The sequence below is a fragment of the Crinia signifera genome, chromosome 12 (assembly GCF_055691185.1).
Source record: "Crinia signifera chromosome 12, ASM5569118v1, whole genome shotgun sequence".
Lineage (NCBI taxonomy): Eukaryota > Metazoa > Chordata > Amphibia > Anura > Myobatrachidae > Crinia > Crinia signifera.
The window spans coordinates 39,710,162-39,726,836 of NC_139228.1; the positions used below are offsets into that span (position 1 = coordinate 39,710,162).

At 42.1% G+C, this 16,675-nt stretch overlaps 1 protein-coding gene across 2 annotated transcripts in view; it reads right to left on the bottom strand.

Annotated features, from left to right (window-relative positions):
- RGS6 (regulator of G protein signaling 6) overlaps positions 1-16,675 on the bottom strand; it is a 353,716-nt gene that overhangs the window by 149,560 nt on the left and 187,481 nt on the right. For both annotated transcript variants that reach the window (XM_083166992.1, XM_083166993.1), the window contains exon 3: positions 7,565-7,664. In XM_083166992.1, coding sequence (XP_083023118.1) covers positions 7,565-7,664 — 100 coding nt within the window. The remainder of the gene's footprint in view (positions 1-7,564; positions 7,665-16,675) is intronic.

Genomic DNA, 16,675 nt, shown 5'->3' on the forward strand with positions numbered 1-16,675 from the left:
TGACTTTATAAGGGTGCACACGATTCCCCCAGTATTCCTGACTGGTGCCAGCAAATCTGTCTTTTCTCCTTCTTGGTTCCCTCTTCACAGTGACATCTTTTGAAAGTGCAATCAAGTATGCCAGCACAATCTTAGGCACGTGCAGGGCCGGACTGGCCATCTGGCACTTCTGGCAAATGCCAGAAGGGCCGATGGCCTTATGGGACGATTTTGTGCAGAAAGTTCTCAGAACTTTCTGCAGTAGCACTGAGCCCGCTGCCTCCTGGGCTTCACTGTGCGCCGCGTGTCATTTGCATATTGATGACATGATGCCGCAGCGTTATGACAAAGTCGCACCTGACCCGCCGGCGCCGCCATCCAGTACGAGCAGCACTGGTGGGGGAGCTGAGAGGCCGGCCAGGAAAAACATAATTTCCCGCGGGCGGGAGAAACTGCACGGCTCCACGGCGGGGTGCTATTTAAGTAGAGGGCCGGGCAGTCGGATCCGTCCTCCTGCTGTGCTAGTGCCCCAGTGCAAGACTACTAAGTGTCCTGCTCTTGTTTTGTCTATGACTAGTTCTGATTCCAATTCCTACCCCTACCCTATGCACCTCTGACTTTTCTCTGCTGCCTGTGGCTGTTGCAACTCGCACAGACTCAGTGAAACTTCACTGCACAGAAAACTTCTCTGAGACAAGATAAATTTGCACCCAGCCTCCAGCCAGCAGGAAAAATTGCCATGGCCCATAATAATGTGTAATGGGCATAAAAATTGTGTTATATTCTATAATGGGCATTACGGGTTGTTCCATAATGTGTAATGGGCATTACGGTGTGTTCCATAATGTGTAATGCCTCCTTTTTCTGATGCCACGCCTTCTTTCCATGGGCCATGACCCCTTTTCGCCGTGCAAGGGTCCCGCCTGCTACAGGTGGGCCTGTGTACTCAAAATGCCAGGCCCTATTTCTGGTCCCAGTCCGGCCCTGTTCAAGTATGTTATCTTCGCCAAAGTAATTGAAGATGGTGCTGCGTGTGAGGGGGGCCCGCCAGATGTGCGCTGCCACACTTGGGTACCGAATTGTTCTCCAATCCGATCAGCACACATTCGCCTGACCCCTGAGCACAGTCTCATGGGAGTTGTTGCCCTGTAGTGCATTGCCCCAGCCAGAATCATTACTTGCCTGCAGCTGCCACCGCCTGGTCCCTTCTCTTAGTAGGGCCATTTGTATTGGTGGGGGTAAGTGACATTGCAGCCTTGGTAGTTACGTGGCTGACAGCACCCTCTTCAGTTCTACGCAGCCGCGTACTCAGCATATACAGTATGTCCAGGCAGCTTATCAGATGGGGTATGGACAGCAGTCCCAGTACCATATTAACAGATGGGAGACAGCAGTCGCAGTACCGTACTAACAGATGGGGTATGGACAGCAGTCCCAGCACCATATTAACAGATGGGGTACGGACAGCAGTCCCAGTGCCGTATTAACAGATGGGAGACAGCAGTCGCAATACCGTACTAACAGATGGGGTATGGACAGCAGTCCCAGTACCACATTAACAGATGGGAGACAGCAGTCCCAGTACCGTATAAACAGATGGGGTATGGACAGCAGTCCCAGTACCGTATTAACAGATGGGAGACAGCAGTTCCAGTACCATATTAACAGATGGGGTATGGACAGCAGTCCCAGTACCGTATTAACAGATGGGAGACAGCAGTCCCAGTACCGTATTACCAGTGTGATGCAGACAGAAAAAAAAAGAAAATTATTATTTTATTTTAACTTTACATTAAAAAAAATGTTTTTTAGAATAATAAACAGAGTAGACCGCAGTCCCAGTACCATATAAACAAATTACAAATCAGTTACAGAATTGTGCACACAGTGGGGATCAATGCCAGCCAGTGTACAGTAGTACAGGTTGAGTATCCCGTATCCAAAATGCTCGGGACCAGGAGGATTTTGGATAACGGATTATTCCGTATTTCGGAATATTTTAATATTTCAATTATGTATTTTGAAGTATCTTGCATGTATGCTGTATAAACACATAAAATACACACAAATATATTTTATTACCACATAAAATACACACAAATATATTTTATTTGTTCAAAAAACAAGGTTTCAAAACATTAAACAAAATTTGTGTACTATCTCAGCACTGAATTTGAATGCCAAGCATATACATATATAGTGGCAGTTACATATCATTCCCTCAGTAGTGCTGTTACAAATGTCCCCAGTGAGTTTTTAGCAAAAAAAATTATTTTTTTTTGACTTTCTGGAATGTCTGGTTTTCGGAATAATTTGGATAACGGATACTCGGTTACGGGATACTCAACCTGTAGTACTATGCACACGTCGGTTTATGGCCAGCTCTCACAGTAACTGCACACCTATAATAAAATGTTCCCCCTTTATAAAAAAAACACAAAACCCAGCAGTGACAGTGCATGCACACAGTGGGGCTAAAATATTCCAGCCAGCTGAGTACAGCACTACGCACACTGTCCAGTAACTGCACAAGCAGTAAATTAATAAAAATGTTCCCCCATTATAAAACACTAAAGCTGCCGCCAGTACTATTATAAAATAGAAATCTGCAGAGCGCGCCAGCGGAGCGTGCACTACATGTAATGGCTTTATATGGGATTGAAGTCTTGCGAGAATGCTCGCAAGGGGAACCCAAATCTGGAATCCCCCATGTTTAGAGCAGTTTGGATTTGCATGAATTCGGACCGCTCATGGTCGGTCATCGGGATTTCCCAGATCATGATTGGCTGGTGGGCGGGCCTAACTCCCGGGGCCCCAGATGTAAACAGAAGACCGGTTTGTGGCCACAGCGTTGCAGGGGTCCTGGAGAAGTACCGAAGGCGGCTTGTGAGTATGTCTTCCTTCGACAGGAGCCCCACATGGATACTACTGGAGAAGTGGACGGAACTACTATCAACATCTGTGTGTATGCGCTCTGTATATAATAAAGTTTTATTGTCTGGTGTGTTTGTGTATTTATTTAACTATTTGTACTACTGTGGGACTTCAAGTCCCAGCGGGCCCTTTAATGTCCCACATGCTGGGACTTGTGGTTCTCCAAGTCCCTGCATGTGGTGAAGGCTTGCTGGAACTTGCAGTTCCACAGCAATACACAATAGGTTCTTCTGTTTTTACACTTGGTATCTGCCCGATGGCCACAGTCCACGACCATCGGGGACAGCCCCAGGCTTCAGCATGGGCAGGTAAGTTTTGGAGAAAGGGGACCCCTTGTTTGGGGGGGTCCTCACTTCCCCAGGACCCCTGTCCATGCTGACCGGTCGGGGAAGAATGCTTTGGCTGGAGGAGGGGGGGGGAGAGACTTGTATAATAAGTCTCAATCCCCCCCCCCCCCCCCCCAGCTGTGGCATTACCCTGCTAGCTGGTTGGGCCCGGTGGTGGTTCTTGAAATACGGGGGACCCCTACTCATTTTGTCCCCCGTATTTTGGGAACCAAGACTGGCCCTTGAGCCTGGTGCTGGTTTTATAAAATTCAGGGGACCCCTATTTGTTTTGCCCCATGATTTTATGAAAACAGGAGGGGGCCCTGGTTATGCTCAGGAGGGGGGACTCCACGCAGTTTTTCTTAAAAATTGTGTTTAAGGTAAAATTTTAAACACAGAACCATGCACAGATCTCACCTGGTTCTGTCAAATTCGCCTGTCAGAACATGGTCTATTTTTTTTTACTGATTTTTAGTAATGTTTACCAAAAATCACATCTTATAAAATTTTCGAATTGAATACATTATAATGGGAAGACATCTGGATGTGATTGTGAAGTACTTTGCGAAAAAATCCCAAAAAATAAATAAAATTAGATTCCTATGAAATGTTACCCTTCAGGTCTACACACTATACAATACAATTGACCAATCATTTGATTATTGGAACATCAGCAGAATAACTGTACAGTGTGTACCTGTCTGCAGTAACCTATATGAATGAGATAAAGTAAAAAGCTTATTATGTAGATCATTAATGACTAAAGATACCCCAGAATATTGCTTACACTGCTCTTCAGTAAAGTATATCCTTCATCTTCAACTACTTGTCCTAATTTTGTCACCAATGATTCATCTGATTCTCAGGATGATAAGAAGGCCATTAATAAACATACTTTGTAAGCTTAGATTGCAGATTTGCGCGTCCTCTTTTCCACACATCATATAACATAAGAGATCTCGCAGGGATTATCTGATATATAGTGACATTTCCATCCTCATTACTTATAATAATTGTTTTCCTAAACCTCTAATGGTAACTATAACTGTGGACAATGCTGGGCATTCCCATGCAAATAGCCCAGTGACACAGGTGTGGGGAGCGGGCAGCGAACGTCAGTGCCCGCCCTGGGTGCTCGCAGATCTGAGACACCACAGAGGTGTCTTAGATCTGCGAGCACTGGAGAAATCTCCCCTGCAGCCAAAGCGGCGAATGGATAATTATGAAGCTGGGGATCGTGGGTGCGATGGGGGGGGGAACGGTGTCTGGGGAGACCGGGGCCCCGCCGGGCCACTCCAGCAAACCCTTGCCCCGGTAATTGGTTTCTCCCCCCTCGTGGCCCTGGGCAGCATTACTAAATTAATGCCATCCCCATCGTCTCTGGTGAAACAGCCTTCTCATCAGTGAACTAGTTCCCCACAGGTGATGGCAATCATACAGTAATAGGGAGAAGAGCATTGTGTATTTAATGGAAGGGTACGTGGATCTCTATGGATATGTAACAACATAGAGAAAGTTACAATGGTGGCAACGCTGGCACTATATGTGGTCTATGTTGCAATGACCATGCCTTACAGTCAAGGCTGATATCCCATTACTCCCGATTACTGATCTAATAAGCCCTGATAAACGGCTGCATGCTGCGGCTTATCAGACAATCTGGGCAGTAACAAGCTGACACAGAGCTAGGAAGGCCCTGCTGGCACATTTACAACCTATAGGATTATATAGCGCACACAGATTCCGCAGCACTTACAGAGAATATGGGAACATTTGTATAACATATCTGTACAATGATGACGATTGCGGTCAGGACTACATAGATTATAGTATAGTAGATGCTGTTCTCACTTTTGGCTTGTAATGTGTTCATCTGTCAGCAGGGTCAGTAATGTAACAAAGAGGCCCCTGCTCCTGAAGAAGCTGGTATCTAATGCTAACCAGCGAAACGCGTTGAGCTGTTTATTTCACCACTGGGACACATGACTACTTATCCAGACTGGGAATTCTAACGCCTGAATATCAAACACCAAAACACCGATTTTTAGCCCTATGTGCAGCCTTTCCGGCCCATTTCAGCTCCACCTGAGAAATGATCATGCGCTATCATCGTGGGACTACAGCATGTTCCTAAAACATGACAGGATCGGATCAAGCCATTTATAATTCAGGAGCTAAGGTGCAGTATACTGTAATGCTGCATAGTGATACTCTAAAATGCCTTAGTTTTGGGAAATAACCTATCAATTGTCCAGTGGTTTCTATCCCCATCATATTAATGATACTTATGGTTTTGTATTATTATACATTTTTGTGTGAATTTTTATTGTTAAGAATAAATTGTAGAAATTGATAAAACTGTTTCATATATTTTATTCCGCCTGCGCTGGTATATTCTTCTTTTTCAGTAATGTAACTTTATTAACTGACAACAATACACTGCAGAACCTTTTTTTCCCCCGGTTCAAACCAATAAAGTTCACTGATGAACATTGTAACATACAGTATGTACAAAATGTACATGAAAAATAGAAAATATTTACAGTGGAAATGTTTCAAATGTTGCTGTCCCTATAAATAAACCCCTACAATATTCCAATTTGGTTAGTAATCTATCCCTTGACACTAAGGCCATTATTCTGGTTCACTCTTAAAGGCAAATTCCTTCTCAAATGGCCAAAACCATATCATATGCACTGCAGAGAGGCAGATGTAACATGTGCAGATAGATTTAGATGTGGGTGAGTTATTTAGTTTCTGTGCAGGGAAAATACTGACTGCTTTATTTTTACACTGCAATATAGATCTCACTTTAAAGTAAAACCCCACCCAAATCTAATTCTCTCTGCACAAGTTACATCTGCCCCACCTGCAGTGCACATGGTTTTGTCCATTTGAGAAGGACTTTGCCTTTACGGGTGAACCAGAATAACCCGCCTAATATCACACATACATTTGTTGTGTTGTTGTTATTATTATACTACTATATCAATAAATCCCTCTGAAATAATTCAACCTTTCTGCACGTTCAGAAAATAAAAGCATTAGAAAAACACGGTCAATATCGTTCCTTTAAAACCTTTGTTCATTCAGTAGAATGTTCAGAAAGAAGAATTCGCGAGTGACTATTATGAATTTGTGAATAAAAGAAAACAAAAATACATTTAGATTTGTGTTAAAGTACAAAACGTAGAAAGTAGATTCCACAATCAATGAAAACATTTCATCAATACTTAAACAATATTTGATAGCATCAGCACATATATGCGATTGCGTACATGCTATCAAATATACCGTATATACAGTAGTTATACAATTTTCGAAATGTTTTCATTGGAAATGTTTTTTTTCAGCAAATCTATTTTCTCCATTGTGTTTTTGATTTTTTTGTTGTTGGTTGTTTATTGTATTTAAAAAAAAAGATCTTTAAACTTTTTTTGAGAGTTGGGGGGGGGGTCATTCTGGTTGACACGCAGCGCTGTGAGGTTCACAGTGCTGCGTGTCATTTTCTGCCCACTCGCCATTCACATATGCCGCCGCTCAGTGCCAGATTAAGCCTTCGGGGGGCCCGGGGCACTTTAGACAGTGGGGTCCAATAGCACCGATATATAGTAGAATATTGGGATTTACCCTTGCTAGGGTCTCAGTATAGGTTCTCTTTTTTGTTTTGCATTTCTAAGCAAGATTATTAAACCAGTCATCCTCTCAGCCTCTGAAGTTAAAATAATGCAAGCAAATGTACTCCTAGAACCAAGCTGAAAAAAATAAACTTAAAACCCAAATGAAAGCTTGTGGAAGTGTTAGCTCCGGCCTGGAGTGTTCACAAATAGAATAAAAATAAATAAATTAATAAATAAATCAGAAAAAAAAAATAAGAAAGAAGTTACTGGAAAAGCATTGCAAGGGTTTGATTCTTTCAGTAGTATTATATAAATGTTAATTATTCCATACACCCAAAACACCCACAACATTTTATAAATTAGTTAGAAATTTGGACCAGCAAGATATCTGTCCAGAAAGGGACATCACAAGTATGTGAAAAAATGGTACAATCAGAAACCTTGCAGCAGAGATCCAATTTAATGTTTTTATAATTGTTGACCGGTCATTGTAAAAAGAAAACCACAGCACACGGTCATTGCACATGAACGCTAGCAAACACTTCATAGACTATTTTCAGACTATCAATAAAATCATGAAACTAACCACAACACCATTATATTTCTAATATAAATCTCTGTACAGTATCATGGCGCTTTGTCAAAGAAAGGGACAAAAAATACAGGTCATGCATAAGGGTTACTTGTGAACGTAAATGTCTTTACCTGTAACCACACTGGGGATTTTAGACAGAAAGCTTTTGACAGTTCGAATAGGAACCCCACCGGCTTTATCATCTTGCATCCTGGTGATGATATCTTCAATCTACAACAAAGAAAGCATTTAGGTTATTGCTACATGAGTAAGGAATAATAATCTAGACATGGGGTAAATGCCTGGGAGTTGTAGGCAGCCACCTGATTTATGCTGTTCAGAAGGTAGACTTAATCCAACGTTAAATAACCTGCTTTTGTCATTTAAATCTAGTGCTTTAAGGCTATAATCTAAAAAGAATCTAAAATGTCTAAATCTTGTGGCTGTTGTCTACTCCCAGGTTATAACAATTCCGTTTTACGGTCACAAATATGGTCATAACATAACATTTACTAAAGCAATATATATATATATATATATATATATATATATATATATATATATATATATATATATATATATATATATACACACACACACACACACACACACACACACACTATGATATCCTGCAAAATGTAAGTGTATTGTGAAGATATAAATTAATACATATATACTAAAATAGTACCTCACAGTGGCGCACGCAAGGGGGGTTTCTGAGTACCTGGAAACCCCCCTCACAGTTCAAATTTTGTTTATTACACATTTCGAGGCCCATAACTTAAGCCCCGCCCCTCACCCTTAGGCTCCATCCCCTTTCTGAAGTCCCGTGGGTTGTGCTGCAAGACTTCCTGCTCTATTCCACCTAGCTGCTGTTCTTTTTTAACTGTGTGGCTGTCCCTCCACCAACCAAGACTACCAATGAGTGTTTCAGCTATCAGCATCTTATATATACTGTATATATAATTTGTTTTTTTCAGCAGCTCAAAACTCCTCACAGTATGTATTAAATATATCAATGACATTTCAATGTGTCCCCAAATTTTGGAATGGGATTATATTTTTAATACATATTGAATTGAATTAAGACTGTAGGTGCTGATGCTTGTTTTGTGCTTTGGTATTATTATTATTATTATAAAAAACACACTAGTTTAATAGACGCCGAATATACTGGGACACCTAAATACCCCTTTCACATCGCACAAATAACCTGGGTCAGACCCGGGTTGGTGACATGTCGACCCGGGTTGAGGTGCTGTGTGAGTGCAGTGTGAACCAAATGACCTGGCTTAACCAACCCAGCATTTCGACCCGGGTTGTAAAAAGGGTTAAACCTGGGATGCCCAATTTGAGGATTAATCTTAAAACACCAGACTAGGTTGGACCCGGGTTCACAATCCTGGGTCCGGCCTGCGTTTGCAATGTCAGTCTCCACCCACATGCTTGGCTCCGCCCATTTCTGGAAACCCTCCTTTCCTGCTTTTGCCCCTGCCTCAGAAACATATATATATATATATACCAGATCTACAGTTGTATTTGGGAATTATGATAATGCTGAGAATTTTAGGTGTTAAATGCACGTAGTAATAATAATAATAATACAAAAAAAAAAGTCTGTCCTACCATTTATTGCTGCTTAAGAATACTGGGTACTTGTTTAGTTTCATGGCGGCAGCATGTTCGCCCGCTCTTCCGGGTTCGGCGCTCGGCAAACTTTCTAAAATAAAGTCCATGCCAATGTGAATAGTTCATACCCCCACTATCCACGTTGGCATGGAGTTGATTTTAGATAGCATGGTGAGCATAGCGAGCCACCGAGCCCGTAGCATGGGCGAGCGAAGCAAGCCCTACAAGGGGACACAGACGCTGCTGCGACTGAGACACTGCCGCCGTGAAACTAAACAAGTACCGAACACTGACCCAAATCATCAAGTTGGGATGACAGAGAGACTTTCATATTGGGGCCAATTCAGGAATGCTCGTTGCAAACTGAATTCGGCCTCAGCCCCGATCTTACGGGAGACTTCATCCTCTACTTCTAAGATTTTGAGTAAGCCATCTCACTGAGGGGTCAGAGAACGACTAATGACATCACGGAGCTTGTCATAAGGACAAACATAAAATTCCTCCGATCCAGAAACTACGACAACAGGATTATAATTTAGCTAAGCATCCTTAAATCTTAACAAGTTCAACTTATTCAAGGTCAACCTCTGATTGAGTTATCTGGCGAGCACATATTATAATTTATTTCCCTTGTCATAAAAACGTCTGGAATGTAAATTCAAGTGTTTCTCGGCTGTTCCAGTCATGATTAAAGAAAGGCAATTCCTTCCAGCTGTTAAATCTTCTAATAAGATATGGGCTCTGTCCAACGGCTTAATTGTAGTGGTGAGGTCCACACAAGTCTAGCCAACCTTTCTTTCTGGAAGAGGAATGTATTTTGAGGCTTTGTATAGCAGTCTAAAGGCCCCCAAACATTAGTCCAAGTTATGCAGGTCTGGATTAAGGTTTGGGGGGGAGGGGGGTGCACTTAAAACAGGGGAGCCCGGGGAAATAGGGAGTTTATATTATATTGTGCATAGGCCCCAACATTCTAGAAGGGACACAATGCTCTCTATCGGGACTTCCCTCTTCCATATATGATTAGCACCGCTAGTGTTGAACTATTTAATTTATAATAACAAAATGTAAACACAGATGATTGTGATAAAAAATTAAGAGGGAAGTCCAGGTCGAGAGGATGTTGTCCCTTTTGGAATGGGTCATTTTGGAAATATGAATTATGGCTCTTATTCTGGTTGGCTCGGCTGCGAATTTGCACGGGGGACCGATGTTTTGGGGATTTCTGCGCATGTGTATACACTGGGTGCGTGTGAACTCGGCGAAAAATTGCTTTGCTGGGTGCACGCGCCCTGCCTTTCTAAGCGGGGGGTGGAGAGGGGCATGGGGTGCCCGGCAGGGCCATTAGCATATGTGAAAGCCCAGCGTTTCATGGGCGTTCCCATGAAAACGCTGGGCGTAGACATGCTAATGCTTTGTGACGCACGTCCGGGGAGCGGACAGCTGACATAACCGGATGCCAGCTGCCCACCCAATTCAGCTACCCACCCAAAACCTACTTGCATATGTACAAGTGGTCTGGACCATCCTTACATACAGTATGTGTATACTTTCAGTATCATTCAATGGTAGGTGTCCATCGAAGGCATGTTTATGTAAAACTTCCATTTGCATGCCGGGCGAACTAACTTGGCGTGCGAAGGGGGGGGGGGGGGGGGGGCGGGCGTACCACCATTCGCAGGGCAGGTTCTGGATGACTCGCAAGGGTTCAAATTCGAGCCCTAGTGAGTTAACCAGAATAAGGGACTATGTATATTAGATTTAAACTAATAGTTTAACAACACCTGGACAATCGTTATAGCTCCAGCTAATTAAAAGACAATTATTACAAAAAGTTTTCTTGTAGTAGAACCAAGACAACTTAAACAACCTTAAAATGCATATAGAAAAATAAAATCTACTGAATCATCTATGTCACCTGCAAGAATAGCATCAGCCACTACACTACTTACAGTACATGCTAGGACAGGAATCAAGAGAGCTAGTGATGTCACTGACCGAGGAGGGGACCCGGGATACAGTATCCCCTGCGTCCCCCCTTAATCTGGCTATGTGCATCGTATGCAATCCCCTTCACTGTCCCAGTATACTGCCCCAGGATATGTTGCATCGTTGGTGCAGCAGTGACAAAAACCACGGGGCCACACATCTGAACGGAATTGGAAGTAAATTACATACGATTTGACACTTTTCAAAATTGTGTAAAAAGGGCCAAATTGAACTTGTGTATGGGAGCTTTTACAGGCTTCCCACACAGTGAGGAAAGCTAGTCTATATTATTATACAATATAATAGTAGATATTGTACTAGACCTAGGGTAGCCAACTCCAGTCCTCGAGAGCTACCAACAGTTAATGTTTTCCAGATCTCCTCACAGAATCACAAGTGAAGTAATTAGCTCCACCTGTGGATCTTTTAAAATGTCAGTCAGTAATGAGTGCACCTGTGCAGCAGCTAGGTTGTCTGGAAAATGTGCACTGTTGGTAGCTCTCGAGGACTGGAGTTGGCTACTAGACTCTCATGGTGGTGCTCTATCAAGAAAAGATTTTATGTATTTTTTTTTATCATCTGTACTTTTTACTTTAAGGAAAGAAATGTGAGACATTTTACAAATTAAGCCTATTAATATCAATAACATTTATATTTAAAGGTTTCCTTGGGTAATCATACCAGATACAAACTTGCTACTTACACCAAATGTTTCACTAAAATGCCAAGATGTGTGGCTTGGATTAAGTATTTGACTTTGACATTATTACTGATTTCTTCCAGCGTTCATATATAAAGTGCTAATATGTTCCTCCGCTACTCATAAAGAAGGTTACAAGCAGAATGTATTATGACGTAGCAGAGGCTGAGCGTCTCCTATACAAGCGCATGGAGTTTATCACTGGGACATAACTTGCTGTGATACAAAATTCCTTGTATATTAAATGGAATCTGACTTTTTAGAATTTTCTATATTTAGAGCCCCATTTTCATTTCTGCCCAAAATACCATTTTGTCTAAAAAAAGTTAAGGGGTGTACAAATGGAGCAAATTTGTGCTATTTTCTAAGCAATCTGACTAGATTGCTTAGAAAGTAAGCACAGATCTCTCAGTGTGTATGCTCCGAGAGATTAAATATCTCTTGCTAACTAAGTCAGTGCATGCAGTCACAATCTAGTCAGATTGCTTAGCAAATTACTGCAAATCTCTCTGTGTGTACAGAATGAGAGATAATGATCGCAATCTCTCATTCTGAACAACTACCCGGCCTTTTTTTGCTTAAGCAAAATTGCTTAGCATAGATCTCTACGTGTGTATGCCCCTTTACTTGTATGTTACTATTATTTTAATAATATTTGACCCCCAAACCTCAGAAATAGTCAACATAGGGGATGATGCTATTCACACAACATTGTGTCATTGTATTAAAACCCCCCCCCCCCATTACAATGCCCGTACTCCATGTCCACTGACCGCCCCCTGTTGAGCATTCCCGGAGGGAGCAGACAGGAAGTCTGAAAGTATGGTGATATCATTTATGGATCAAACAATATATTGAAAAGTGTGCACCCAGCCTGAAGGGGTGGGAGTTCTAGTTCACATAGGATGTTGCTATGAACAACCAATCAGAATCGACTTGTTTATTTAGCACCGTCCAGAAAATAATAGATTGTTTCTGATTGGTTGCCCATGTGAAATAGAACTCCTATCTTATTAAATGTCCCCAATGGTTCAAATCAGAAGCCACATGCCGTATATACTCTCTTTGGCTGTTCATTATATAATTTTACACTGTGCAAATTCGATGTTTAGGTTTCTTCTCTTTCATTTCAACTTTCTAACCAAATGTAATCCTGCACAAAGAACAAAACTGGAAGCATCTTGTGACTGGCAGGGCGAGTCTGCGGGCACAGAGGAGACTGTGCTGTGTGTTTATAACAGAATGTGACCTGTTATTTAGGTCTACATTTTACATGGTTCTGTTCTTGTTCCTAACCGTGCTGAAACTGTCAATCACGGAATGCTTGTAAGAATATGACAAAAAAATAAATAAATAAAAAGAGAACTTAAAATACAAAATTGTTGACATTTATTTTTTAACACTCACTATAGCATAGCTGACAACAGAGGCAGAACTACCATCGGTGCAGAATATGCAGTGTACCGGGGCCCTCGAGGACCCCTGTCACCACCTGTTTTTCCCTGTCACACTCTGCCTCCCCGTGCCTCTCCCTGTCACCTTCTGTATTTCCCTCTAACCCACTGTGTGTCCCTGTCACCCACTGCATATTGTGAATTTGGGTTGGGGTGGCGGAGGGGGGGCCCAGATTATATTTTTGCACCTGGGCCCACAACCCACAAGTTCCGCCACTGGCTGACAACTATATTGATTTTGGTTGTCCTGATTTTCAAGAGGTTTGGGAGCCCAGCCCCATGCTGTCGGCACTAAGGTAATCTGTGGCAATTAAATGGTGCTTTGTGGCTACAAATGCGACCTGGATGTTGACCACTGGGGAACTGACTAGGGTTACTGCCCTTGACTTGGGTTATCACCCTTATAATTTCAGATTTCTGAACAGGGGGCATTGCCACCAATACAGTAGGGTGACCAGTGGCGTAACTAGATACATGTGGGCCCCATAGCAATAGTTTGTAAGGGCCCCTATTTATCACCTAATGCTGAAAAATGTATACAGCACATGATACTTTGACAGGCAAAGTGGGCCCCTCTCAGCTCTGGGCCCTATAGCAGCTGCACCCCCTGCACCTATGGTAGTTACGCCCTTGAGGGTGACAACGGTTACAGTATAGATAATAGACAATGTCTGGGTCAACAGTCACACCCCCAACCACTAATGGTTGACATTGACCTGGTCGACATACCCTAGGTAGACAATAACAGCAGGTCAAAAAGGTCCAAATGTTTACTTCTCACATGGCCCCTCCAGGATTAGAGGCCCTGTAATTTAAGAGTCATTAGATTTCATTAGATTTATTGTAGTTCAGCCCAATATTTAGAACACACGCAATAACTTTCCTCCTCTGCATTTCGATACACGACTTCATCTGAGTCACCAGCAGTGTCAATGTTTTAAGTCTACGCATGCGTACCCTTGTGTCCTGTTTGGTAGCGCTCACACAACTATAACAGATTTGGATGCTCAATCTATGGAATTTAGTGGGCAATTTGACGAAGTAAAAGGGGGTTGGCTATTCAGATGTGCCTACACCGGAGGCCATGGTCATACAAAGAAACAAAGACTGTCAAAGGCTTGGTGCAAGTTTTGATGGTGTGTCTACAGACTGTACACTGCTACAAGATGCTGCAAATGGGAATCTCAGAATAACCAAAATCGTCCAAGGTATTAGCATATAAAAGAGAATGTGTCTGCAACAGAGGATGAAAAAAGACAAATCAGCGCTAAATTGGAGTAATTGATCATGGATGTGACTGAATGGTGCAAATAGGTCACTCTCTCAATAGCGGAAGCAGAAATATGCAAATACTAATATTGCCTTCCCTTTGTACTCCACCATGAAGTGGAGTGTACAAGCGCTGAGACACCTACTATTAGGCTCTGTTGTCTGTACAGTTGTGATGGGAGATTGTAATCACTCCAACATTGATTGCACCATCGACATTTGAAGTAGCCTAGGGTTTGCTCTAGTTCTCTCTTCAAATCCAACTGATCTTGTCCTCTGAAGCGGTGGATTTGTATATGAGAAGTGGGAACGCATCAGTATTCCCTGAACCCGCCCATAACATGCCCATGAAATATGATAGGTCTGAAAATCCATGCATTGCACTTAATACTCAAAATAGATTAGGGGACAAGGCAATGACAAAGGTGGCTCCACGTGAAGGGACGAAATGACATTATCTTGCATTATCCATGTAAGGAAGAGCAGGTGGTGGAGCATAGACGAAGTTGTCTTTGAAAATTAATTTCCCTATGTACAGATGACACTGTTGGGAAATGAACGGCTCCAAGATCCCAGCTTGGTGCCGGAATTTATAATTCATCAGAACACATGAAAATAGGGTCAGCAGACCAATGGCATCTTTACTTTAGCTGTTTTTTCTTGCTTTCCTTTGCGTGGGAACATGTTTTGCATGATGTGTTTTATTACAGTACATCTACCAATAAAAATGATGTAAATTATGGATAATCTCCATTGTTTATTACGTTATTTTGGTGAAAAGAACAAAGAGAACAATGAAGGTTATAGGAAGGACAGAGAAAAAAGGAAACAGAAGCAAATAGCACAAGCAGGGCTGCCATCAGAAATTATGGGGCCCAAAATAGGCAGCCCCCCCCCCCCTCTCAAACTCCTAGTGAGCGTGCTGAGACCTCCGATGACCACACGACTCTACCTATACATTGCTTCAAGGGACAAGTGAACATTGAATCTAATGACAGATCATACTTGATAGGGTGCAGTTGCAGTTCTGGGCCCCCTTCCTGTCTGAGCCCAGGACTGAAGTTCCGTTTCTTCACATAGCAAGCTACAATCAGTATGCCATCAAGTTCATTTTAAAAAGCTACAGAATATCATTGAATCCCACTGTTTGCCAGCTGCTACAATTACCTTTGTATACTCAATTAACAGATGTTGGCATATACTGGTTATTAACCCTACTTCTCAGCACATGACCCCAACGCTTTCATCTAGCATGGAAATGGAATTTATAAATCTTACGAGGTCAGCTGAATAAAGCATGCAGGGCTGTTCATCTCCAAGCTATGGGGACAGGTGCCACAGGTCACAATAACCAGAGATCTGATCCTGGCCATCAGGCTCACAAGTAAAGCGCTGTATTGGGTTGTCAAGAGAACTGCAGGGTATGCAGAGACGGGTTTGTAGTATCTGCACCTTATCTAGGGCTGGTGACGATGCACCCTGATTAGGGTGGCGACCATCGTACATGTACAGATAGGAATGATAGGAATAATCCCTCTACGTAATTGCATATGGCCATGCATAAGGGATCCGTTAACTATATATATATTGCTTTTTCCGAACTATATCTATTTTTATTTTGCTATGAAACAAACAGTTCCATGACAAATACAGTCTAATAACAATTGTGCTATCTAACTATGTATCGATATTGTCTCTTCGATCATAATTATGTAAATCATCCAACCAAGTATAATAAAACTCTGCCACCCGATAATAATTATTCAGCATTTCTCTAATTACACAATACATTCCTGCACAGTTTATTAGTCTAGGACTCTCTATTTGCCAATAACAATTCCGCTTTCACATCATAGAGTTACATTTATACTTTCTAAAAGTCATCTAGTTAATAAAATCATTCAAACTCTGTAACATATTCCGGCAGGACTGTAGCCTTGGCGGCAGCTACAGATGTTGTGTTTGACAGTTTGAGTATAATCGTACACAACTATTAAATATGATAATAAAGTTATAAGCAGTATTCTTATTTTTTACTGGCTCAATTGAACGGTTTCAATCCATCACTCCCCATCTTGTTACTGCTGGGATGGAAAAAAAAAAGAACATGCTATGGTTCTCATACTATGAGATTTGCATGGACCCTCTAAAGAGGTGCTGGTCAGGGCAGAGTGGAACTGGTGGGAAAAAAAGACCTCGGAATT